The sequence below is a fragment of the Pelodiscus sinensis genome, chromosome 1 (genome assembly GCF_052426305.1).
Source record: "Pelodiscus sinensis isolate ZL-2025 chromosome 1, ASM5242630v1, whole genome shotgun sequence".
NCBI classification, from domain to species: Eukaryota; Metazoa; Chordata; order Testudines; family Trionychidae; genus Pelodiscus; species Pelodiscus sinensis.
The window spans coordinates 228,099,971-228,125,756 of NC_143052.1; the positions used below are offsets into that span (position 1 = coordinate 228,099,971).

At 43.9% G+C, this 25,786-nt stretch overlaps 1 protein-coding gene and 1 long non-coding RNA gene across 2 annotated transcripts in view; one reads left to right on the plus strand and one right to left on the minus strand.

Annotated features, from left to right (window-relative positions):
- Nucleotides 1-6,733: 6,733 nt before the first annotated feature.
- The window catches only part of LOC142827028 (uncharacterized), a 39,796-nt gene continuing 20,743 nt past the window's right edge, over nucleotides 6,734-25,786 (plus strand). The window contains exons 1-2 of the long non-coding RNA XR_012901391.2: nucleotides 6,734-6,932; nucleotides 20,805-20,898. This is a non-coding gene — a long non-coding RNA (uncharacterized LOC142827028). The remainder of the gene's footprint in view (nucleotides 6,933-20,804; nucleotides 20,899-25,786) is intronic.
- On the minus strand, nucleotides 11,312-24,175 carry LOC102457160 (acetylserotonin O-methyltransferase). The gene is made up of 8 exons (XM_075920502.2): nucleotides 24,104-24,175; nucleotides 22,347-22,521; nucleotides 19,198-19,327; nucleotides 17,446-17,514; nucleotides 16,741-16,865; nucleotides 14,131-14,268; nucleotides 12,802-12,924; nucleotides 11,312-12,193 (listed from the first exon to the last, which is right to left on the minus strand). The coding sequence occupies exons 1-8, from the start codon at nucleotides 24,173-24,175 to the stop codon at nucleotides 11,982-11,984; spliced, it is 1,044 nt and encodes a 347-aa protein (XP_075776617.2). The 3' UTR covers nucleotides 11,312-11,981.

The following is a 25,786-nucleotide window of genomic DNA, read 5'->3' on the forward strand; positions in this document are numbered from 1 at the left end:
CTTTATATAAATGAGTGTTACAATACTTTTATCCAGGGGTGAAAGTAAGTTTTACACATTCTGTCCTATCACAAACAGCCCCTAAAGGTGAGGGATGTTGGCCATACAACAGAACCTGTCAGAAATGTGGGATGGAGTGTGGGGAACTTAGGACAGAGGGTTTGGGTGTGGGTGGGTGCAGGACTTAGGGCTGGGGCTGCAGGAGTCAAGGTTGGGGTGCATGAGGGCTCAGGTTAGGGGGTATGAGGAAGAGGCTCAGGGCAGGGGGTTTGGAAGTGCAGGAGTCAGGGCTGGGGTTGGGAATCAGGAATCAAGGTTGAGGTATATGAGGAGGGGGCTCAGGGCAGGGGGGATATGAGGAGCAGGGTTTGGGGTGGAGGTGCAGGAGGCAAGGTTGGGGTGTATTAGGTGGGGGCTCAGGGTAGGGGTTTTGGAGGGTACAGGGGTCAGAGCTGGAAATGGGGATTCAGGAGTCAAGGTTGGGGTGTACAAAGAGGGGGCTCAGGACAGGGAGTTAGGGTATGTCTACACTACCCTCCTAGTTCAAACTAGGAGGGTAATGTATGCATACCGCACTTGCTAATGAAGCCCGGGATTTGAATTTCCCGGGCTTCATTAGCATAAGCGGGGAGCCGCCATTTTTAAATCCCCGCTGCTTCGAACCCCGTGTAGCACGGCTACACGGGTCTCGAACTAGGTAGTTCGGACTAGGGTGCCTATTCCGAACTACCGGTACACCTCGTTTCACGAGGAGTAACGGTAGTTCGGAATAGGCACCTAGTCCGAACTACCTAGTTCGAGCCCCGTGTAGCCGCGCTACACGGGGTTCGAAGCAGCGGGGATTTAAAAATGGCGGCTCCCCGCTTATGCTAATGAAGCCCGGGAAATTCAAATCCCGGGCTTCATTAGCAAGTGCGGTATGCATACATTACCCCGCTAGTTCGAACTAGCGGGGTAGTGTAGATATACCCTAAGAGAGTGCGGGTGGGTGCAGGAGTTAGAGCTGGGGATGTGGAAGTCAAGGCTGGGATGCATGAGGGCTCAGGGCAGAGGATTATGAGGAGGGGGCTCAGGGCTAGTAGGTGGAGATGCAGGAGATTGTGGGAGTCGAGGTTGGGGTACATAAAGGTCTCAGAGCAGGGATGTGAGGATGGGGCTCACTGTTGGTTGTGGGGGGCAGGAGTCAGAGCTGGGATTGGGATTCTGGAGTCAAGGTGGAGGTGTATCTGAGGAGGGGGCTCAAGGCAGAGGATTGGGTGAGTGCTGGGGGGTAAGAGTGACATTTCAGGGGTAGGAGGTGTGGGGGGCTGCAGCTACTGTTACCCAGGTTGCTGAGTGTTGGTGGTTTTTTTTTATTTGGTTTGGTTTGGAGGCGTGGGGGTGAGTTGACTCCTCATTAGAGAGTGAGACAAACTGCCCAGCCTGTGAGCCTGCCTCCTCTGCCCTCCCCTGGGCAGCCTGGAGTGACAGCAGGCTGCACTTTGCCTTGTTCCCTAGTCAGCAAAAAATAAAACCAAAACAAAACACTTAGCGACCAGATTAACTGGGGCTACAGCCCCCTACCCCAGGCTCCCTGAAATGGCAGCCGGGGGAAAGGTGGGGCATAATGGATGGTCCGAATAGGAGAGGCAGACCCCACAAACAATGGGTAGATGATATAGTAGATTGGTGTGGAGCTAGTGTCACATTACTGAATTTGAGTGAGGCAGCCAGATCACTGCTGCACCCATGGGGGGGAGGGGGATTGTTGGTCCCAAAAGTAGTATAAAGGGGGCCATGCGAGATGTCAAATAGAAGCTTAATGTCTGCTAATTTTATATATGCTATTCATGTAAATGTATAATGTCTGCATGTAAAGTTATAAGTATGTACTTTGAGTGAGTATTAAATATTTCTCTGTGTGTGTGGTTAACCAATGGGCAGAGTTCAGTCTATAGACATGTTAATTAGCGAGGCTATGTGTGACAATAGCAATCAATGGGCCAAGGTCACATCTCGGGAATGAGGAATGACACCTACAGGCTACCAGCAGGGAACACCGGGATAGGCTGCTGGCCAGGTGACCTGCTGCAGCCAAGAAGAGACCAGGAAGGAGGTATAAATTTGCCATGTGGCCATCTCCATCTTGGCTCAGCTTAGCCCTTCAACCCAGAGTCAAGAGTGCAGGGATCAAAGAGCCGGAAAGAACTCTGGACCCATCCTGACCTAGGATGTGCAACAAGAACTTTTAAGCCAGCAGCTATAACATCTCTGCTAGGACCTGCATCAAGAACTGGGAGAGTCGATGCATGTAATGTATGATACTTTAGCAACCACTCTCATGCTTTTCTTTATTGTAGTAATAAGGGTATGTCTACACTACAGCACTAATTCGAACTAACGGATCCAGACTAAAAAACTAGTTCGAATTAGCGTTTTGCTAATTCGAACTAGCATGTCCACACAGAGTGGACCCTGAACCGGGGTTAAGGATGGCCGGAAGCAGTGCCGGCAGGGCATCAGATGAGGACTTAGAGCATGGAGCTGCTGTCTCAGGCTAACCGAGGGCTGTGCTTAAAGGGACCCGACCCCCACCCCGGACAGACAATTCTCAGGGGTGCCCCGCTTGCAAAGCAGTCCTGGCTTGGATTGCCCAGAGTATCCACACTGGGCACATCACAGCACTCGGCCATCAGACCGGCTGCACTTGCCGCAGGTTGCCATCTGGGGAGAGGGAGCAATTGGGGGGTTGCAGGAGAGCTTCCACCCCCAGAAGCCCGCAGAGCCAGCCCAGTCCTCCCCATCGGGGGCTCGTACCCCCTTCCTTCCTCACCTCCTTCCACTTACCCTTCCCTAGCCCCCCTTCCTGATGTACAAAATAAAGGACAATTGTGTTCAAAAATAGAATCTCTTTATTGAACAAAACTGGGGGAGACTGGAGTCGGCCGCTGTTGGCAGACAGGCTACTGGGCTAGATGGACCTTTGGTCTGACCCAGGACGGCCATTGTAAGCTCAGGGCTCAGGAGGTCGGGGGTCTCAGTGCTTCTGGGTGGCCAGGCTGGCAGCTCTCCTGCCCTAGACGGCCACTTTCCTGTGCCTAGTGCAGAGGTCATGGACGAGGTCCACGATGTCCGCACTAGACCAGGTGGGTGCCTGCCTCTTGTGGTCCTGGGTAAGCTCCCGGGAGCCGTCAGCCTGGTCCCGGGAAGAGGGGGAGGGCTGGGGGAGCATCGGGTGGCTGGCTTGAGCCATGCCAGGTGCAGGGTCTGCTGGCTGGGTGCTGGCAGGCTTGCACCTGGCACGGGCATCGTAGCCAGCCCGTGCCCCTTTAAGGGGTCCCGGGCCGGGAGGGGGGAATAGAGTTTCCCTGGTGTTGGCCAGAGTGGCCACCAGGGAAAGCTGGGGAGGGCTAGCCTCCCACTAGTTCGAATTAAGGGGCTATACACCCCTTAATTCGAACTAGTAAGTTCGAACTAGGCTTAGTCCTCGTAGAATGAGGTTTACCTAGTTCGAACTAAGCGCCTATTAAAGTTAGTTCGAATTAACTTTGTAGTGTAGACATACCCTAAATGTTTAGATGGTAGATTTTAAAGGATTGGCTCAGCATGATTTGTGGGTAAGATCCAGAGGGTAAATTGACCGGGGATCTGTGGCTGGTTTCTTGGAACCAGACAGAACTTGTTTGGGGAAGGAGAGATTGGGTTCTAGACCCCTCACCTGTGTATGAGGCCCTGGGCCATCTGGAGCACGGATATTGCTGGGGTGTCGGAGGAGTTTTGCTCGTGAGTCTTCAGGCAGGCAGCTGAAGTGCTCTGTGGGACTGGCTTGTGGCCTGTTTCGAAAGGTCTCCAGTCTGGGGGCTGTCAGGAGCCCCGAATTTGAGCAAAGGATGCCCTCAGCTGTGCCCAGCCCCAGCCCAGTCAGTCACAGCTAGTTTAGAGAAACTAAGCCACTCTACACTGGACGGGGAAAGATGGAAGGAAATAGTGAGGGAAGCATTGGACACCAATGGGCGTTGAGTCCATGGTGGTTGATGATGATGATGAAGTTAACAGAAAGATGGCAAATCCTGATATGAAAAGTTTGCTCCCTTTACTCTGTATAAATTGTTATAGAATCTCTGTGCATCCAACAGTATTCAGTACAATTTCTATTTGCAGGGAGAAAGATGAGCACAAACCCAGAGGGGCAGACATTATGTTAACTATGCAAAAAGTAGAAAAGTACAAAGTCTGACAGGTTAGAAACAATGTCTAATGTAAGGAGCAAAAGCTTTCCACAGTGTTGCTTCCATATGCTATTTCTTGTTCAACATGTGTTAATTACTTGAAGTGGATTTTACCTGTGAATGATCATGATCCTTGTTAGTCACTAAGGGTACATCTGCACTTCAGAGGAAGATCGAAGCTGCCACTGTTGATCTTACAGGGTTTGAATTAGCATTCTAGTAAAGATAGCTAATTCAAAGTGAAAGGAACACTCTGGTCGATGCTGGTAACCCTGCTTTCACCAGAACTAAGGGAAGTCGAAGGAAGAGTGTTCTTTCTTCAACTCCCTGTAGTGTAGACAGCACCAAAAGTTGAGCTAAGGGTAATTCAACTTCAGCTACATAATTAATGTAGCTGAAGTTGCATATCTTGACTTGACTTTGTCCTGTAATGTAGACATACCATAGAACTACTTGTTGTTTTTCAAATTACAGAATAACACGGCACCCCTCGAGACTTTATTCCCCTCATTAGAGTATAAAACTAAACAAGAGGTACATGCAAAGTGCCAGATCATCAATCTTTGTCAGCTCAATATACATAATGAGTGCTTCACAATTTCCATGAAGACAGCAATTAATGTACACACAGTTCAGTAAATAGAAAGGGATGGTGAACCAAACCAAAACCAAAATAAGTTAATTTTTACTTTTTTTATGTCAAGTAAATTTTTAAAAACCTCCTTTAATCTAGGTGGTACCACAATACAAATTAAGGAGTCACAGCACTGTTAGATGGCAAATCTCCCAGTATTGGATTATTGCTGGTGTTCTGTATGTCAATTCCATGTTTCTCTCTCTATCTCCCTTTTTGCTTACTTCCCCCATATGAACCATTCATCACAGTTCTTTGTCTTTGATTTTAAGTCATCCTACCACTCCTCCCCTTCTCCCCCTTCTTCACTGCTGGGGACACTTTCTCTGCCTCTCCACTACTATCTTGACTCCCAGCCTTCAAAATTGAGCATTATTTATTTTTAAATAGTAAAACTGGACACTTAAAACCAAGATGCTTCTACACTGGTGTGATGGATGATGCTATACAATTGAAGATAACTACATGTATCATAGCAGTATCATTGTTATATAATGGCTTGAAAGGACAAAGAATGGCTTTTTTTTCTGTTTATGTTGCCATTTAATAAGGATGATGTTCAAGGCCTTGGAATTTACTAGCATTCTTGACAACTTATAGCTCAGCTTTCCCCAGGCGAGTAACCAAATTCAAATGGTGTACATTCCTCATTATACTAAAGTATCAAGAAACATGGTCCCTTCAGCACATTTTTTGTTGCATGGGGACACACCCAACATGACCCATACTTACCTTCATGGAAAATGATCTGGCACAAATCATTGGGGGGCACAAAATGTCACAATTTATGACCTACTTATAGTAGTACAAGTAGCAAACTTGTACTACTTTAAGTAGGTCATAAATTGTGACTGTAGAATTTGGGTACAAAGAAATAAATTCCCAGGCTAAACTGCCTACATTTCTTTACAGTGAAAGTGAAATAGAATGTAAATGCTCAAATGTAACAATATTGGTCATTTTAGAAATATTTTCCATCTAATAAACTTAGTGATAGAAATGTAGCCGTGTTAGTCTGGTGTAGCTGAAACAAAATACAGGACTATGTAGCACTTTAAAGATTAACAAGATGGTTTATTAGATGATGAGCTTTCGTGGGCCAGACCCACTTCCTCAGATCAAATAGTGGAAGAAAATAGTCACTACCATATATACCAAAGGATACAATTAAAAAAATGAACACATATGAAAAGGACAAATCAAATTTCAGAACAGAAGAGGGATACGGGGGGGGGGGGGTTTAAGTCAGTGAGCTAATGATATTAGAGGTGATAATTGGGGAAGCAATCTTTGTAATGGGTAAGATAACTAGAGTCTTCGTTAAGACCCCGGCGTAAAGTGTCGAATTTTAGCATGAATGTGGGGGTTCACCTGTCCCCCCCCCTTTGAGTTAGTTAGTTGCCGCATGCGCTTGTGGTAAGTTCCTTGCTTAATTCCCGCAACGAGAGGACTGGGTCGCAGGTTGGCAGGGTGGGGGGTCTGGGCCCACCCTCACTCCCAGACCCCAGCCCAGGGCCCTAAGGACAGAGTCAGCCTGACCTGTCCCACCGGAGGGGCTATGCCCTAAACCGCCGGTGCGCCGGCTCCGTGCCCTGCCCTGGGCTGCTTCCACCTTGCTGGCCTAATTTATCTATTTCGGTAGCTTCCCCCTCTCACTCTTTCTCCCTCTTTTCTCAGCCCGTTCGTCCACCCCTCCTTCGCACTCCCCTCCTCCAACTCCCTTGCTCTCCCCCTTTCTCCCTTGCTCGCCCTCCCCCCCTTGTATCCACAACCCCGTCCTTTGTATTCCCCCGCCAGTTTCCCCTGGCGTCTGACGTCACTTCCGGCCGCCGTCTTGTCTCGGGACGCCAGATCGCGTTGCCTAGCAACGCGGGCGTCCATGTGAGCCGTTACGTGCAGGGCAGCGCTGCACGGCTCACAGACCGGCCGTGTCTGTCTGTGCCTCCCTAGCAGGGACAGCGCTATTGCCGGGTCAGTGCGGGGTGGGCCCGTTTCCAGGGAAAGGGGGGGCCCACCTCGTCACAATGAATAACTGTTCAGAGGATTCTCTTTCAAGTGCAGTCTTAACAGGCTTTTGAAGCAGGATGCAGGTAATTAAGTCGTTGAGACAATGTCCTTTCTGGTTGAAATGGCAAGAAACTGTGAAATACACAGAAGTGACTGGTATGACTGAAAATATCTCCAGAAATTGACAGCCAAAATGAAGGGCTATATTTGCTGCCATAAGGGAACTACTTTGGCACAGGCTATCCGAATGCAAAGCATAGCTCCTGCAGAAAAGTGTCATCAGTATTAGTCAGAAAATAATAAGTAAGGCCTTTGCAAGGAAAAATAATGCACAAGCCACTGAAAGGCTTTACAGAGTGAGAAGTGAGAACAGATTAGCCAAGCTTGATTTCTGTTGTCTGTATTTTAGAAACATAGGAGAGCAAAACAGCTAGGCAGAAATAGAAATGGAGATTATGTGGTGCTATAAATCCTGGCAGGATTGAAACAGAGAATGGCGAAGTTGTTTGGGATAAGAAGTATGTAGGCAATCCATCATCCTAAAGTCACTGAATGAAATGAAGAAAGGTCTGGAAGCTGCTCAGAGACAATTTCTTAAGCACTGGCAGGAGAAAAACCTACCAAACCAATGAGGAGGCATATAGGCTTCTCTCTTTAGATTGAAGAAAACATTCCACTTTATAATTAATTTTTTATCATTTCCATATTTTATGACTTTGGCAGCAGCCATTAAATGTAAGGCCTGGAGTCACATACTCACATTCCATCTATTTTGTATTAAAAAGTGTCACACGGGGCTGTGAGATGGGGACTTTGCCCTGATAGGTCCCCTACTGTCACCAGATAAAGAAACAGATCTCAGGATGGGTAAAGAAAACTTAAGTAACACCATTCTGCCTGGCAAGAAACTGCTTATCAATAGAGAATGTTGTGGAATCCTCATTCTATGATCACTATCATTACACTTTCCTATTATTTGTCTGTGTGATCTCTGTCTGGTTTGTAACTGTTTCTGTCTGTTGTATAATTAATTTTGCTAGGTGTAAATCAATTAAGGTGGCTTGTTTGGATGTGCCACTGTGGCACCCAAGTTATTAATAAATATCTTATAAACCTCTCTCTTTTCCCTCTGCTGCCATGTCTCCTCCACTTGCTCCATCAGCTTCCCTGCTGCCTGCTGCCCCCCAACTCCTTACCCTCCTCTGCTGTCCTGACCCCTGCCCTTCTCACTGCCCTCAGACCTCCTGCAACCTGCGCCCCTCCACCAGCCCTTCTCTGCCCCCTGTGCCCTCTCCTCCAGTAGCCCCACTCTGATCATGTGAGCTACCCATCCTCATCCCCTCTTCTAACACCTCTCTCTACAAACCTGCCCTGCCTCTCTCCTCTGGTGCTGGGCCCTCCCCTGCAGGTGTCTGCCCTTCTGCTTCACCCCCAGAATCCGCTGACACCTGCATCTTCCCTTAGCCCTGCACTCTCCTGGTGCCTCCCCCTTCCCTCACTGTCCCTGCCCTCTTTTTCCCTGGCGCCCACTCCCTCACCACTCTCTGCCTCCATTCCTCTCATGCCCCTCTGTGCCCTCACACATGACTTGCTCCATCCCCACCTTTCTCATGCCCACTCCTTCTTTCAAGCCTTCTCCCAGCATCTCCCTCTCCCTCCTCTAGCCCCCAATGCCCTTACTCTCTCCTCTCCCAGCATCACCCTGTCCCCCTCCCACTGACACCTCCCCTCCTGCCCTTTTCCTCATTGTCTGCACTTGGCCCCCTGGCATTTGTCTTTCCTCCAGCCTGCCCCTTGATACTTTCCCCTTTCTTCCCCCTTCCCCTCCTCACAAGCCCCTTCCCCTATTTTCTCCCTCCCTTTCCTCACAAGCCCCTTCCTCCCCCTCATCCACTCCCTACCTTACCTTATTTTCTGCCTTCCACTTTGTGGGGCCGGAGTCTGTGCTCGGGCCCCAGAAATCCCCGGACTCCAAACCCGGAGCTAAGCCACATGGCGCAATGCCACGCCAAGAAGTTTTAAAGTCCCGGGCTGTGACATCACGTCATGCCCGGGCATATCCCCGCTCACCTGGGAATGCCGCACATTGTAATAGCAGCCAGCAGTGCATGCTGACAAGGGGGAGCCGGACTTAAAGCTGCACATGGCAGGGACAGGCTGGGGACGGGGGTGGATGCTCTGAGGCTGGGGTGGGAGGACACGTGGCGGGGGGGGCAGGGCCCACTCCAGGCAGCGCCGGGGGAGAGACCCAGCTCCACATATTGGTGGAGCAGGGCATCCAGCTCTGCTGCCCATGCTTCTGGGTTCAGGGCATGGAGCCTGATTCGGGGGAACGGGAGGAATTGGCCTAAGGCTGGCCCTGCTGGTGAGCATGACACTGTGCTTAGCATGTGTATTCTGCTTGTTTGGGAATTGTCAATAAATAGAGGATAAGGATATTACTGTGTGAGACTCTCTCAGTGGCTAAAGATCCTGCAAAACCCACAGGAAGATGCACCCTGAGCCCTAGGAATTGGGTAAAGGTGTGTGTGTAAATTAACAGGGTTGCCCCTTGAGCCGTAGGAACAGGGTAAAGGTGTGTGTCCCTACAGAGTGGAAAGGTTAGAGAAATTTGTGCGCGTAACACACAGGCCGTAGAATGAGGGCAGTATTTATCCAGGGATTATAAAAGACACTTCAAAGTTCTGATGACACTTACCTCCAAGATCACAAATGACAGTGAAAGGTCAAATGCAGCAATCACATCTCTATCAGATATACTCCAAAATGCTTTCAAGAAATGGGTGAATTTTATCATCTCTGCTTCTGATCTAGTCATTTGAAAGAACATGTTTTGTAACACAAGTAAGTTATGACTCATTCATTGCTGTCTAGCATTACATAATGCTTTTGTTTTTAGATGAAAATAATGTATTAAACTCTGCCAGCATGCACAAAAGTCTATTCTGACCACCATTAAAATGAATGTGCCTTAATAGATATTTAAAATATTAGGAATCAATCCACCCTGTTTCATATCCCTACATTTTATGACATTTACTGAAGGAAAGCCTGATACATTTATTATTGAGCAGTGTGATAAACTGAAGGGTCCCCAGATGTTTTTCAATTAGCAGAATTTTCCATTATACTAACTTTTGTACATAGCAATTTTCTCATGCTAAGTCATCAGTAAGAATGCCATGCTTCGACACCAATGTGACAAACATATTAATATAAACCAGAGACGCTCAACAATGTATACCATTAAAAGGGAGGGTTTTTCATGTGACTAGAACTAAACATCACTGTTCACAAAAGGATAATTCAAAGTACAGAAGGTGTTCACATTAAGAAAAGTATCCAGTTCTCAACACTAAATTGATAATTACCCACCAAGAGCCCCAAAAAGATCTTCTGATGAAATGCCAAATGCTCATTCCTACTGGTTCTTCATATCTCTTAAAGAAAAAAATAGGGTACTTTTGTTGTAAAACCTTAGAGCATTGGTGGAAATTTTGACTTATTTAGGTACCTATTTTATTCAGATAAGGTACAAGGGTTACCATAAGAACGGCCTTACTGGGTCAGACCAAAGGTCCATCTAGCCCAGTAGCCTGTCTGCCAACAGTGGCCAGCACCAGGTGCCCCAGAGAGGGTGGACCGAAGACAATGATTAAGAGATTTGTCTCCTGCCATCCCTCTGCAGCCTCTGACAAAAAGAGGCCAGGGAAACCAATTATATCCCCTGGCTAATAGCCTTTTATGGACCTAACCTCCATGAAATTATCTAGCTTCTCTTTAATCTCTGTTATAGTCCTAGCCTTCACAGCCTCCTCTGGCAAGGAGTTCCACAGGTTGACTACACGCTGTCTGAAGAACAACTTTCTTTTATTAGTTTTACACCTGTTCCCCATTAATTTCATTTGGTGTCCTCTAGTTCTTTTGTCATGGGAACTAATAAATAACTTTTCTTTATCCACCCTTTCCACGCCACTCATGATTTTATACACCTCTATCATATCCCCCCTCAGTCTCCTCTTTTCTAAACTGAAAAATCCCAGTCGCTTGTGAAGTAGGTTGTATGCAGGGGCCTGGCCCAAAGGCTGATTACATTTTTCATTGACTAATTTAAATGATAATTTGGAACTGTAGATGTCTTACATTTCCTATAGGCAATGTTACAAGTCATTTACTCTTTGAAATGCCTCTCAAAACAACATTTCTATGTTTCCTATGTTTAACACACATCATTTCTAAAAGCAATGTCCTTGTTTCCTTAAAGCACGCTACTATTGCTTCTATTAGCAAGATGTGTGAGTGGAATTTACAGAAAGATCCACCAATCTTTGCTGCATTTGGAATACAACAGTTTAGGAAAAGTAAATCGATACTATATCTGGTACAGTCATTTCCTGCTCTCTAGGGGAGTTTCTCCTCATTTCTGCATATCAGATATTGTATTGACTATACAAGTCAGGCTGAAAGCAGAGAACACATAGTAAAGACGCTTCTTTCTGTGCCTAGGGTTTGCCTTCAGGGATACTTTGTCTGAACACATCTCTTCTTAAGCTATCTGGAAATACTTCTAAAGTAGACTACACACTGTAGAGATCGGAACCATCTGTCAGTGTAAACAGGCATAGCTTTGCCAAATTCTATGAAGTTCAAGCAATTGATACCAGCAATTGACCTTATATCATTAGATAAGGAAATCTAAGCCTTCCCTTAATTAAATAAAGAAATTAACATACAAATAGAAAGAAAACTGCCCACGCAAGCAGAAGATTTTAAAGAACTCAAAATTGGTGTAACTAATATTTTGGCCTCCACACTATACATTCATTATACATTGTACAAGATTCTTAGGGTACGTCTACAGTGTACCTGTAGCTCAAAATGAATGAGCATCCCCCTCTGAGACTTTATTTCCCCAATTAGAGTACAAAGCCAAACAAGAGTCACATTCAAAGTGGCAGATCATTAATCCTCTGTAAGCTCAAAATATATAATAAGTGAATGTTCTAATAGTTTATTGTTTTACAAAGAAAGTGACAAGCTTAACTATGAACCAGGTTCATTGCTGCAGTCTAGTAGAAACTGATCACTTCACTGCTTGTATATATCTAACAGTGGAGAAGAACGAAAAAGAATTATTTTCTTCCTAAAATGGCATCATAGAGTTTTCCTGTTTTCTTGACTTGAATTTCTCTGAATCCAGCTGCTGTGAGGAATGTGCTGTACTGGGTTGGTGTTCTTTCTTTTCCTTCAGCTTGAACTAACATGTTAATTGAGTAAAGCTGTGTTTCCAAAGGCCCAGTTTTATCTTCATTCAAAAGTGTTTCAACCAGCAACACTCCGCCACCTGGTAGAATAAAGAGATTTTAAAACAAACACATTGATTGAATCTTCTTTTCCAACTGCATTTTAGAGGTTTCCATAACCTTGATGATCCCCTTTATATGAAAAGAAAAATCATGTTTTACTTCTACAGTCATTAATAAAATAGCAAGCAAGATTCTATGCATCAGTTAATATTTCCTGTACTTGAAGTATAGAGTGAATTGAAATCTCTTTGCTGTGACTGAAACATTTATTTACTCCAGCTAAAATGAACTAGAGCTTTGGTTCCTCAGCATCTCTGAAAATCAAGTCCCATAGCAGCCTGGCAATTTTCAAAAATCCTAGAGATACCTGGCAACCCCATTAGGCAGCAAAACAATTTTAAATATCTGATTTTGCAGGTCCAAAGTAAAATGCCCAGGCCTAGAAACCAATTGTGACAATGTTCACATTGGCCATTTTCACTTACATGTTCTGGATACAAATCACTGACTTAAAAGGAAAAAGATTTTCAGTGCATGTTTCATTACTTAACCATTTATGAAATGACACTCTAAAAAAACCAAACGTACTGTTCTAAACAAATAATGTATATAATTCTCTATTTTGCAAAGAGGACAACATACATACCAGTCTTGCAAGCCTTGTGGACTTTTGCTAGTAGCTGCATACACTTGTCATCTGCCCAGTCATGCAGGACCCTCGCCACAATGTACAGGTCAGCCTCTGGAATTGGATCTGTAAAAAAATCTCCTACAACAAAAGGAAAACAAAGAAAAAACAGGGCTGAATAAGCCACCATTTTAAATTCAAATTAAACTATTGCAAAAAGTACAAGCTGGCTCCAAAACTCCTCAAGAGGCAACCTGGGAAATTACATTTTTCTGGCTTGTCGTGCTCAGGGTTGATGCTTACCAGTGACTAACACTGAATGGCAAAAATTCACAGTGCCATGGGCTAGTGTGAAGGGGTTTGTTCATATTAAGTGTGGAAGAGGTCTGAATAATGTAAGCAGTCAAACATTTAAAAGACATAGCTGATTCTTTGGAAAACATTTTAGTGCTTCACAATTTCCCTGAAGAGACAGCAATTAATGTATACACAGTTCAGTAAATGGAAAGGGATGATGAACCAAAACAAAACCAAAAAATTAAAAAAAAAAAGAAAAATTTTCACCTCTTGTACATTCATTTAATTTTAATATCCCTTATCCAATCTAGGAGGTACAGTAATACAAATAAAGAAAAGTTACAGCCCTCTCAATGGACAAATCTCCTAGTATTGGACTTCTTGGTGATAAAGGTCTTTATCTGCCTGCATATATGCCCATTTCATATTTATTTATTCTCTCTCTCTCTCCCTTCCTCCCTCCCTCCCTCTTTCTCTCCCTTCCTGTCTCTTTCTCTCCCTCTTCCTCTCCATCTCCCTCCAATTTTGTCCTTTTTTACTGGACCCCTTTTCAATATCTCTCCAATCCTCCCTCCACCCTAGCTCTCACAATTGAGCATTTATTTTGATTTAAATAGTAGAAATAAACATTAAAAAGCAACATGCCTCAGCACAATTTATATTATAATAGAATTCCAGATGCATTTATCCATCCAAATGTAATGGGGACATCTTGATAGGATGCTGTGAACAGTCACATTGCACTAATCTACACAACCTACACTTTTCAACAATTTTGCATGGTTTGGACCTGCCCACAGTCATTCCCTGAAGCAATATCCTTCCCCCTCTTCCTCTCCCCATGACACTGAGAAGGACTAAAGAGGACACAGAATGAGTTGTTTTTTTTCTTTGCCCTGTTGCTGTTTAAGCGAGATAATATTCAAACTCTTGATATATGGTGAGTAACCATGCTCAAATGGCACACACTGCTCATTATACGCCGGTGCCATGAAACTCTTGGCACAGTTTTCACTATATGTGGACACTTCTAAAATGAACCAAGCTTACCTTCATGAAAAGTGATCCTACGTTCTTCTGGGGCCACAAAACACTCCTTTGCCACTTGCACTACTTTAGGTAGGTCATAAATTGTGACTGTAGAATTTGGATACAAAGAAATACATTCCTGGGCCAAACCACCTGCACCTCCTTTCAGTGAAAGCAAAATAGAGGGTAACTACTCAAATGTAATAATAATGTGCATTTTTATAATATCAAGAAATTTAGACTGCAATGAACTCAGACTCATGATGCCTTGTGAGATAGGTTAATGTTACTATTCATTTTTACAGAAGAAGGAACTAAGCTACTAAGAAGCTAAGTGATTTCTCCCTGATCTCCCAGCCTCTCTCTACCTTGGAATAATACCCAATTTTCCTGGCTCCCAGTCCCGTGATCTAACCACTGGACTATAAAAGGTATTAAAAAAAAAGAAAAGAAAAGAACACAAGGTGATGCAGATGCAACTTGCTGGAAATTTTCAAAGGAAGAGCTTTCGTCTTTAAAAAAAATTGCCATTTTGAATACAAAAAAAAGTGAAAGATTTTAGGACTTAAAAAAAAATCGAAACAGTATCTGGAAGTTTATTTCACTGAAAAGCTGTTTAGTGGTAATGAAAAACAATTATATCAGAGTTACCATAAAATGTGAGAAGTTAAATACATGGAACTTTTGAACATTGCAAAATAGAAATGTCAATATTTTATGAAAATATTCTGAAAAAATTTCAACCAGGATTAGCAGAAACTAAAAGCTAAAATACGAGTGACCTATCACCACAGATATTTCCCCTAGATAGAATTGACTAACCAGTCTTCTGTTTTAAAGCTCCCATCTTCAACCATTAAGCAGGCTTATAGCATAAGAACAACATTTAGCCTCTTGCACCCCATTGACCTTAAAATCTATGAGTGCTATCAATCCATAAATATCGAAGCACTTCCTAAAGGAGGCACATCTTGTTATCTCCATACTACAGATGGGAAAACGAGTCCCAGAGAGAAAATGTCTCTGGGGAGGGCTTGGGAATAAGGGTTTAGGGAACAGGAGGATGCTCTGGGCTGATCCCAAGGGGTTCAGAATGTGGGAGGGGGATCAGGCCTAGGGCAAGAGTCTGGGACATGGAGTGGTATGAGGGCTCCAGGTGGGGATGCAAGTTCTGGGGTAGGGCTGGGAGTGTAGCATTGGGGGTTCAGGAGGTGCTCTAGGCTGGGATTGAGAAATTCAGAGAATGGCAGGGGGATGAGGTCTTGGGCAGGGAGAGAGGGTGTAGGAGGTGTGAGGTTCTGGCTGGGATTTAGATTCTGAGATGGGGCTGTGGATGAGGAGTTTTGGGTGCCATAGGGTGCTCCAGGCTGGAATGGAAGGGTTCCAAAGGCAGGAAGAGGATCATGGCTCGAGCAGGGAGTTGGACAATGGGAGAGGGTAAGGAGTGCAGGCTCTACGAAGCACTTGCCTCAAGCAACTCCCAGAAGAAGCAACATGTCCCCGCTTTGGCTCCCAAGAGAAGGCACAGACAGACAGCTTTAAGAACTGCTTCATGCACAGGTGACTTTCCCACTGCTCCCATTGGCTGCAGTTTCAGTGCAATGGGAGCTGTAGATCAGTATGCAGATCCCCCTGGCTGTCCCTATGCATAAGGACTAGAGCTTGGGTGAGGGGGACATCCTGCTGCTTCCAGGAGCTACATGGAGCCATAGCAGGCAGGGGTGAACCACCAACTGGACTTTTTAACGGTCCAATCCGGGATGCTGACTAGAGCTGCAAAGGGCCTGTTTTGAACATTGTAAGGAAACATAATACATATCTGAGACATATTGAAAGGCCTTGGAGGCTGAGAAGCAGGCCCTCAGACAGAGGGGGACAAAGAGGCAGTTGCCTGGGCCTAGTGATTCAAAGGAGCCAGGGACTCCCCCTGCAGTTGTTGCTACTGCAGTAGCTGGAGCCTTGAGCCTTTTAAATTGCTGCCAGAATGTTGAGCCACAGAGCTCTGAGGGCTGGGGAGAAGAGCATGCTACACTCCACGTGGTGCTGAAGTCTGGCTGCTCTAGCACCGTCCCTTCTGCCCATGGAGCCAATCACCCCCACACCTTGCTTAGGGGCCCACCAAAGCGGTCCGCCCCTTTGTTAGTCGGATTTAATTTCTGCTTTGTGTGTTTTAGAAACATGGGAGAGCAAAACAGCCAGGCAGAAGTAAAAATGGAAATTGTCTGGTAAATTCTGACAGGATTGAAACAGAAAATGGCAAAGCTGTTTGGGGTAAGAAGTATGTAGGCAATTCATCATCCTAAAGTCACTGAATGAAATGAAGAATGTCCTGGAAGCTGCTCTGGCACAATTTCCTGAGCACTGGCAGGAAAAAACCTACCAAACCAATGAGGAGGCAAATAGGTTTCTACTCAGATATATGAAGTCCTTTAGACTGAGGTAAACATTCCACTTTATAATGCTTTTATCAATTCCATATTTTATATAACTTTGGCTCACAATGGACAATGTTTCCCTTGTGATTGATCCTGGCCATGAAGTCTGTCCTGTTTTTCCACTACTCACATGGGCCGTAGAATGAGGGCAGTATTTATCCAGAGATTATAAAAGACACTTCAGAGTTCTGATGACACTTACCTCCCAGATCATAAATGCCAGTGAAAGGGGAAAGGTCAAATGCTGCAATCACATCTCTACCACATATACTCCAAATTGCATTTAAACCATACATGAACTGGATCATCTCTTCTTTTGATCTAATCATTTGAAAGAACATCAATTGTAGCACAAATACATTAGGACACATTTGTTGATGGCTAACATCATACAATTTTTCCCACTAAATAGAGTATTTAGTTCAAATACTCTATTCAACCCTGCTTCTTAGCCAGCATGTACTGTAAACTACTTTAATCACTATTTAAAAGCACTTACATTACTGCTATTCAAAATATTATTCATAAATCCACCCTTTTACTGATTCTATTCAAAATATTACACATAAATCTACCCTTTTACTTATTTCACGAGACTTACTGGAAGAAAATGCCATTACACTTAGCATCTAGCAGTGTGTTATCATGCTAAGCCTAAGGAGCCTCAGATGTTTGTCATTAAACAGAATTTTCCATAATAGGAACTAGTTTACATAATTTATTTGTCATGATAGGTTGCCAGTAACAACTATATGCTTAGATACTAAAGTGACAAACATGTAAGAAGTGCCAGAGGTTCTCAACATGGGATACTATTGAAATGAAGGGTTTTCATGTGAATCGTATTTCATAGTCAGATAGAAAAAAAGAAACATTATCTCAATACTGAATTTATCATTACCTGTAGAGAGCCTCAAAGAGGTCTTTTGATGAAACACCAAATGCTCGCTCGTACTGGTTTTTCCCATCTCTTTAAAAAAATAAAAATTTTGAGCACTTTTTTTGTTTAACATTTTATGTATTGATGACAATTTTGACTTAAGGTACCTGTTTTATTAAACTTATTAATGTAAATCACCTTTGGCATTACAAGTGTTGCCCTTTGTTTGATTGCGTGGCTCATTTTGAAAGCTGTCTGTGCCACACCAAAAGACTCAGAAAGGAAATCAGTCTCTGTTAATATTTAAAGTCCATTATTGGAAGCCACTAAGAAGAAGAAGGCAGAGAAGGTATTTGATGTACCAGAGACAGGATTCAGATACTCAGCTAGCACAGAATCCATTAGAATCCCTGTAGGCATCCATCAGTCACTATTTCTCATCCTCTGTCTGGCTGAGGACAGAAATTGCTCTCATGATCAAATATTCATCTCGGGACAGACCAAATAAGCAAAGGCCAGAAGTGTGTTTTCTGAATCTGCAGTCAATTCCTCCACTGAAGCACTAGTAAAAATACACATATGTAATAATAGGGATACTTAGCAGGTCAGCATGCTCCTGAAACAATTACCAGTCAACCTGTAACATCAATAGACACAGGCTGTCTTTGAACTTGGAGCTAAATGCAGAAGCTTCTACTGCATGAGCTACGCAGTACATAACTGTTAACTAACACTGTAGCAGACTCAATATCTAAGTTGTCTCAATGTCACTACATGGGACAGAGCACCATGTCCAGAAGGTATGTGGGTTCCATACTTCCCTTAACTGAGGAAGTGAATCCCAAGCTTCAGAGACTTCCGAATTGATATTTCAGATGAGCCTCCACTTGTAATGCAAACAGACCCTAGGGGTTGGCAGGCAGAATTGAACTTGGAAGACTGGGAGCTAAATGCATGAGCCTGGCTGTACTATATGAGCTAAAAGCTACATGCTTGTTAGCTAATGCTAGAGCAGTCTCTAAGCAGTCTTAGGGTACGTCTAGACTACCGCGTTTTGTCGACGGAAGTTTTGTCGACAGATACTGTCGACAAAACTTCCGTCGACAATTTGCGTCCAGACACATGGAGTTCTGTCGACAAAGCAAGCCGCTTTGTCGACAGAACTCCGTAGTCTGGACACAACGTTACAGGCAATAACACCTTCTGTCAACAGAACTCTGTCGACAGAAGGTGTTTTGCCTCGTAAAATGAGGTATACCAGCGTCGACAAAACGGCGGAGTTCTGTCAACGTTATGTCGACAGAACTCCGTGGTAGTGTAGACGCTGATATTGTTTTGTTGACAAAAGTCCACTTTTGTCGACAAAACTAGGTAGTCTAGACACACCCTTAGTACCACTACATGAGACAGAGCAACACACCCAGGAGGATAACATATGTCTTCCTTTTCTCTTGTTTTCTCAGAGACACACCTCTTCCTGAGCAGGTGCATAAGTGTAGCAAGCTGGGTTTTTTTATATGAAGATATACCCATCTCATAGAACTGGAAGGGACCTTGAGAGGTCATTGAGTCCAGTCCCCTCCCCTCCCAACCAAGTATCACCCCTCACAGATTTGCCCCTGATCCCTAAATGGTCCCTCTTAAGGGCTGAACTCACAAATCTTAGGTTTAACAAGGCAACACTCAAACCACTGAACTATCCTGCCCTCCTAGTTTCTTGCAATGGTTCTTAACATATGAATTCTGTACAAACAACATAAGATTTCTCCTTACCTCACAGCATCTGTCAGGTAGTGCCAGCACAGATAGATGGTTTTGGAGTAGTACATCAAATTATGATACTGAGACTTGGGACTTGCTTTTGTAAGATAGAGGTTAGAAAGCTCTGTGTTTCTATAAAAGGCTAAAAGGAAGAAAGATGGCAAATTAACATTGACAAGCCTTGTCACGGTGAAAAGCCTGTTTTACAGCATAATCTTCGTAACAAGAGCAAGCTGTAGAAATGCAACAAAAACAACAAAGCAACTGCAGGAGATTCCCTGTTCTAAATAGACCAAAGGTGGTGGAGGCCCCAGGGGCATGGATGCATAGTATAGCATATCTGCACCTCTGCTTCTTCACATACTGGCATGGTGGATTCCAGGATGTCAAAAAGTTCATCCATCAGCAGCAGCAGCATGTCTTTTATAAAAGAGCAAAAGGACATTGTATAAGCCAAATGGCTGCCGTGGCATCTTCTTCAACTAGACTGTTTAGTGTGCGTGCTCAATCAAACATCTTATTTCAACAATAACGCTAAACATCCCAGTCTTTTTCTGCCCAATGTGGAAAGCAATAGGGAGAGTTAAGTCCCCAGGACATAATAGCACCCATTACCCTAACTTGAATAGCTCAGACACTTCTGAGGCCATCTCCTGCTATTGGATCTCAGTATTCTCACTGGCTAACTATGGAAGATATCTCACAGATGCAAAGCTCTACATAGGTACGTCTACATAGCAGTGTTATTCCAAAATAACCATGCAAGCGTCTACACAGCTAGACTGTTATTTTGAAATAATTTGTAAACCTTATTCCATGAGGAATAACGCCTCTTCCAAAATAGCTATTTCAGAATAGCAGACGCTCAAGTGCTGCTATTTCAAAATAGCTCCTCCCCCAGGCCATTCCAAGTAATTACTCCCCAGTGCTTTCTAGGGCTCTAAATTGAGGTAGTGCAGCCTCTTTAGGGGAGGCTGCCTTGGACTTATTTCCAAGCTTCCCTATAGTGTAGACACACTATTTCAAAATATGCTACTTTGTAGAATTTCTTCTGGAACAATTTATTCCCAAATAAACATGCAGTGTAGACGTAGCCCCACTGTGCTGCTCGTCCTTAATGGACAGACATATGGGTGAGTATAGAATGTGTTAGCCCTGGTGTAGCAGAGGCAAACTTCTGAATTCAATGAAAACCAGATCAGCCTTTAAATCTATTCCTCCCATCTGTGATGGGAAGACAGGGGTATTTGAAGCCTCCCTTCCTGTCCCCCCATTTTCCCAGTCTCTGTGTGTGTGTGCTTTACGTCCAGCCACAGAGAAAAAATCCTTTGAAGCATCCAACTCCATTTCCTTTAGAAGGTGGATGCTGCCTCATTTATGTTCTCCAGCTGGGTTGGTTGCCATAGAAAGGATGTAGGTGGCTTCAGAAGAGGACACAGATTTCCCAGGGTTTGTCCACATTATGAAATGTACTGGAATAGCTGTTTGGTAAGAGCTCCCCATGGTGACAAACTATTATTGTGGCGTATCAGTGTCTTTTCCAATGATGTTTAATCCATTTTGGATGTGGATCAAGCTAAACTGGAACAAGCCAACTCTTATTCCTCATTACCCTGCAGAGGACAACCAGTAGTGATGGAAAAACAGTGCAGAGTCTTCAGAGATCTTGAGAGCACGCGGGTGTGATTCACGAGGAGCACTCAGAGGTTTCAAGTGAGTAAAGTGATTGTGAAGAGGTTTGTATGCATGGGGCCTGGCACAAATACATTTGTCATTGACTAATTTAAATTGATCATTTGGAACTGAAGATTGCTTAAATTATCCAGAGACAAGGTTACAAGTTATTTATTGTTCTAAATCTCTCAGAGATACCTTCATGTGGTGTAAGTGTCTGAAAATGGAGGACAGGGGAGGGATCGTGTGAGGATTATCTGTTGTGTTCCCTCTCTTTGGGGCATCTGGTATTGGCCACTTTTAGTAGACAGGATACTGAGCTAAATGGACCTTTGGTCTGACCCAGTATGGCCATTCTTATGTAAATAAGCATAGACAGCTCTGTCAACTTCACTGGTGCTGCCAGGGCCGGACAGAGGCATGGGCGAGCCAGGGAGCTGCCCGGGGCACCAACCGATGAGGGGCGCTTGATGGCAGCTGTAAGGGGCGCGCGGTATCCCTTACAGCTGCGATCAAACGCCGCGTGCCCGGCTCCCGCAGCGCCAGCCCCGCAGTGCCGGCCAGCAGCGCCCTTCCCCCCGATGGCCACGGGGCCCTGTACACGCACCAGCAGTGCACGCTGGGCCGGGCTGGGCAGCGCATGCACCATGCGCCTCGGAGGCAGGCCCAGAGCTGCACACCAGTGGCTGTGGCCAGCGCACGCATGCACTGTGCACCCTGGAGGTGGACCTGCGCACCCTGGGGGGGGCAGGCCCGAACATGCGCCATGCGCCCGGGCACAGGGTGCCAAAAGGGCTCGGGCCGGCCCCAATGTATACCAGGTGAGGTCCAACCTCATATCTTTAGATCAGGAAATCTGAAACCTCACGTAATGAAATAAAAATAATTCACATAAAGATATAAAGACAACTGGCCAAGTTAGCAGGAGAGTTTAAAGGAATCTACATTTGTATAACTAATACCTTATACTGGCCACTACACTATCTGTTCATTACGCATCTTACAACCCTTTCTTAGGCTAGGTCTACACTACAGCTTTTTCCGATTTTTTTTTGGAAGAGGCTTTTCTGAAATGTGGCCCTTCTACACTGGGCCAAAATTCAGAAAATCCCCCTCTTTCAGGAGATCCCTTCTTCCTCATTGAAAACCCCCATAATGTAGATGTGCTCTTAGATTCCCTTACAGCTGCTTAGACTCAAATTCATTTATTCATGATGAATTAATATTACTTGTGAATTTGGTCCATCCATTCAGTTAAAGAGGTTCTTAGGAGAGATAGGAAAGTAGCTATGAATTTGTTTGACACTCTTACTCCTACCCAAGTTTAGGCTTTGTAAATCTGCTGCATTGAGATTACTCAAATCATGCTACACCTCCTCCTTCATTCTGGTATTTTTGCTTTTTAATATGATCACTCAGCTGTTTAATGAGTCCTTAAAACCAACAGCAACTCGATTACTAGTCTTCTCGCTTCCCGACAATGTTACCTCCTTCACTTTTCATTTCTACTGCCAGGAGCTTTAACCCCACACAGGCATCAAGTAACCGTTCCATTCCACAGGTGCTGGTGCCCAAACATTGAGCAATGGCATTGGAAGGCAGGGGTCCTTCTGACTCCAGCAGGAGATCAAAGACTCCCAATTCACAGGCAGTAAACATAGTCTGAAAGTAAACAGAGGTGAGGGCAGTGGGGTAAAAGAATGTGAAGATGCCCACTGATGAGCACAGATCCATATGTGAGAAAATTCTACAAGAAATGCAAAATCCACCGTTACATGTTTTTTGGCCATCACAATGCTGTGATTAAATTGCATTGCTGTTAGCACTGATACCATTGCTTAAATTGCACTGCTTCTTCCATTTTTGTTTCCTGCTGAACCAGCTAGGAAAATGATCACATATTAGGGCCAGTTATTGTGTATGCATTTTTTTTTTTTGCCCTTGTAGATTTAGAATAGGCCCTTCAAATATCACAGTTAAAGTCACTATTGTATGATTAAAGGACATATCATAAAAAACCTAATGAAAATCTTGTGCATCAAAATCAGAGACTATTTTATAAGCCTTGAAGCTCTTAGACAGATCTAATAGCCTGTGCCCGAATTCTAGCAAATGTATTTATGTCTTTCTATCTTGCATGGAATTAAAAATGCTAGATTGTAAATTTTATTGTTGTCATAGAAAATCTTTAACAGAATGCCAGATGTGGTAGTTCTAATCTTCTTTTCACCATGATCTTTTGCAAAGATCCACAGAGTTCCCCTTTTCCTCTTCAGAAAAACAAATTATCCAGAGGAATAAAAATTACATTCAGATTATCTTTCAAAATATTTTACAAGAGTTTGAATTTGAAAATGGTGGCCATCCTCTGAATTTTTGAGTGCTTAGAAAACTAAACTCATTGGGCTTTTAATCCCCCCCTCATACACACACACACACACTCAACCTGTCATTGTTTTTCTATGTTGGGTTTTAACAGAGCAGGTAATATTAAATACAAGTGTTCCAAATAGGTTTGTAAAAAATGTTAAAAAGAGGAAATTAATTGTTTGGGTTTCCACCTCTGCCATACTACCTTTCTGTTTCTTGAAAGACAGTCATTAAAACTATATCTGTAATCCCTTCCTCCCCTCCGCCCCAAAATACAATCTGCCAAAATATAACTAAGCAGCTATATTCTATTTTTCAGCACAAGGTAAATACATATATGCTAAATTCACGGTAGGTGAGAATATTTTTGCAAAACTGTATTATTTGGGGTTGGATTTTGCAAAAATCAAAACCAAAAGTCATTTGGATCTGTGGTCTGTTTATGTCAAAACCCAACATTTAAAAGTACATGCAGATATTCTATTAACAAAACAGACTGGAACAACTGTGGATAATTTCAATTTAGTAAAAATGTCATTTGGAAGACTTTATAATAATATAACTTGGTTGAAATCTGGTTTTCCTTTACCCAAAGCCCCTAAATTCAAGAGGGTTGAATAAAGTTTCTCAGGGTTGGGCCCTCCTTGAGGGAAATGTCTGTTACAGGTTTTTTGGTTTTTTGGTTTTTGCAAACTTTCATCCTTTCTCTTTCAAGTTAAAATTCGACAAACTATGAGGAGACTGAGATTAAAATGGGGAACACTTGTATTGAGTCTTTTCCTTTTTTGAGATTTAAAATAACCACCCAATTAAGTTTGGAAATTTCTACCACTGAGTTTTCATAGAATTTCCACGAATTATTTGTAATTCTTACCTTTGATACCAAAAACCCATTGGTATACTGAAATAAGATCTGAGGATAGTCAAGGTCTTGTGTAGAGCTCATTTTCCTTCAGCACTCTGCCAGAGATCCTCATACCTGCGTCATTTAAATAAGCCTCTTTTCCACTAGACACTAATCACACTGGGTAGTTCACTTACCCTGACTAGTTGCGAAATTTTTTTTATTAAAAACACACACACATATTGGATGAAGAATTTTAATCAGCCAATTACTTCTTTTAGGTTTCTCACTGTTCTTCGGCTCTCTGTCCCTAAAGTACAGACTGGAGAATTATTATGAATTTATGCATATTATCTGGAAAAATAACATTTAAAAAGCTAATGAGACGTTACAGAAAGCAAAATAAAAATGTTTAGATTATAGTGTTTACAATGTCAAAAACCTGAACAGGGGATGTTACGATTGATCAAGAGTTAATAAAATAATAAATTAGGTACATTCATTTGGGGTGTAATCACAACCATGGTATAAAGGCAAACTTTTATCATAGTTCTGTGATATTCTGAATTGGTGAGTTTGGCACTAATGTGGAATTATAGCTCCTAAAATACAGATACTGTATCTCCAATAAAATTTATCTGCCAGTGAAATTAAGGGATTGCTTGTTTCAGTTCAACCACACAATTCTAAAGTAAACTTTAAAAATTAAAGCAAGCGAATGATTGAACAATCTCCAAATCGCTCAAAATTACCTTTTCAGTTATACATAGCCAAGCTTTGCCACCTAAAAAAGCACATCTTGAATACTGTGTACAAATATAATAACCTTATCTCAAAAAAACATATATTGGCACTGGAAAAAGATCAGAAAAGGGCAACAAAAATTATTAGGGGTATGGAACAGTTGCCATATGAAGAGAGATTAAAATAAGTCTTGGAATTTTTAGCTTGGGAGAACAGATAACTAAAAGGGGGATATGGTAGAAGTAGAGATCTTAGATACCGTGCAATTGAATAATCATGTAACGGCATCAAATGTTAGCAGTTACATGACTATTCGATAGTCCCTGGGGCAGGCCAACAGCCAGTGCATTCCTGGACCAACTCCCAAGGAGCCACCTGCTACCCCATACTCCTGCCTCTGTATCAAAGGCAGCAGCTTGAGGTGACAGCAGCCCCTGTCCATGGGAGACGGAGCTCCGCGGCAGTCTCCCCTGTTACCCCCCCCCCCACACACACACCCCGCAGCCATGCGAGGAGAAGAGGAGAAGGTAGAGCCAATGATTGTGGGGAGCTGGCCCCCCAAGCACAAGCTCCCACATGCTCCTCCCGTTCCCACTGCCTCTGTGGGAAGCACGTGGCTCTGCAGAACTGGCATAAATGGAGAGCCAGCTTAAAAGCCGGCTCCCCATGTGGATCAGCTCCCACTTGTCCCTCCTTCCCCCTCTCTGTTGCCTCAGATAAAGAAGCAGCAGAGCAGGGGGCGAGGGGAAGGCGACTCTATGGGAGCCAATATGCATGGGGAGTCAGCTTAAAAGCCAGCTTCCCACATGTACTGGCTCTCATCTGCCCCCACTCACTCTCCTCACTGTTGCCTGTGTATCAGGGGCAGCAGCACTGGGGGAAGGGTCAGGCATCTCCACAGGATACATAGCTCATGGGGAGTCAGCTTAGAAGTCAGCTTCTGGTGGGCACCAGCTCCTGCCTCCCCCA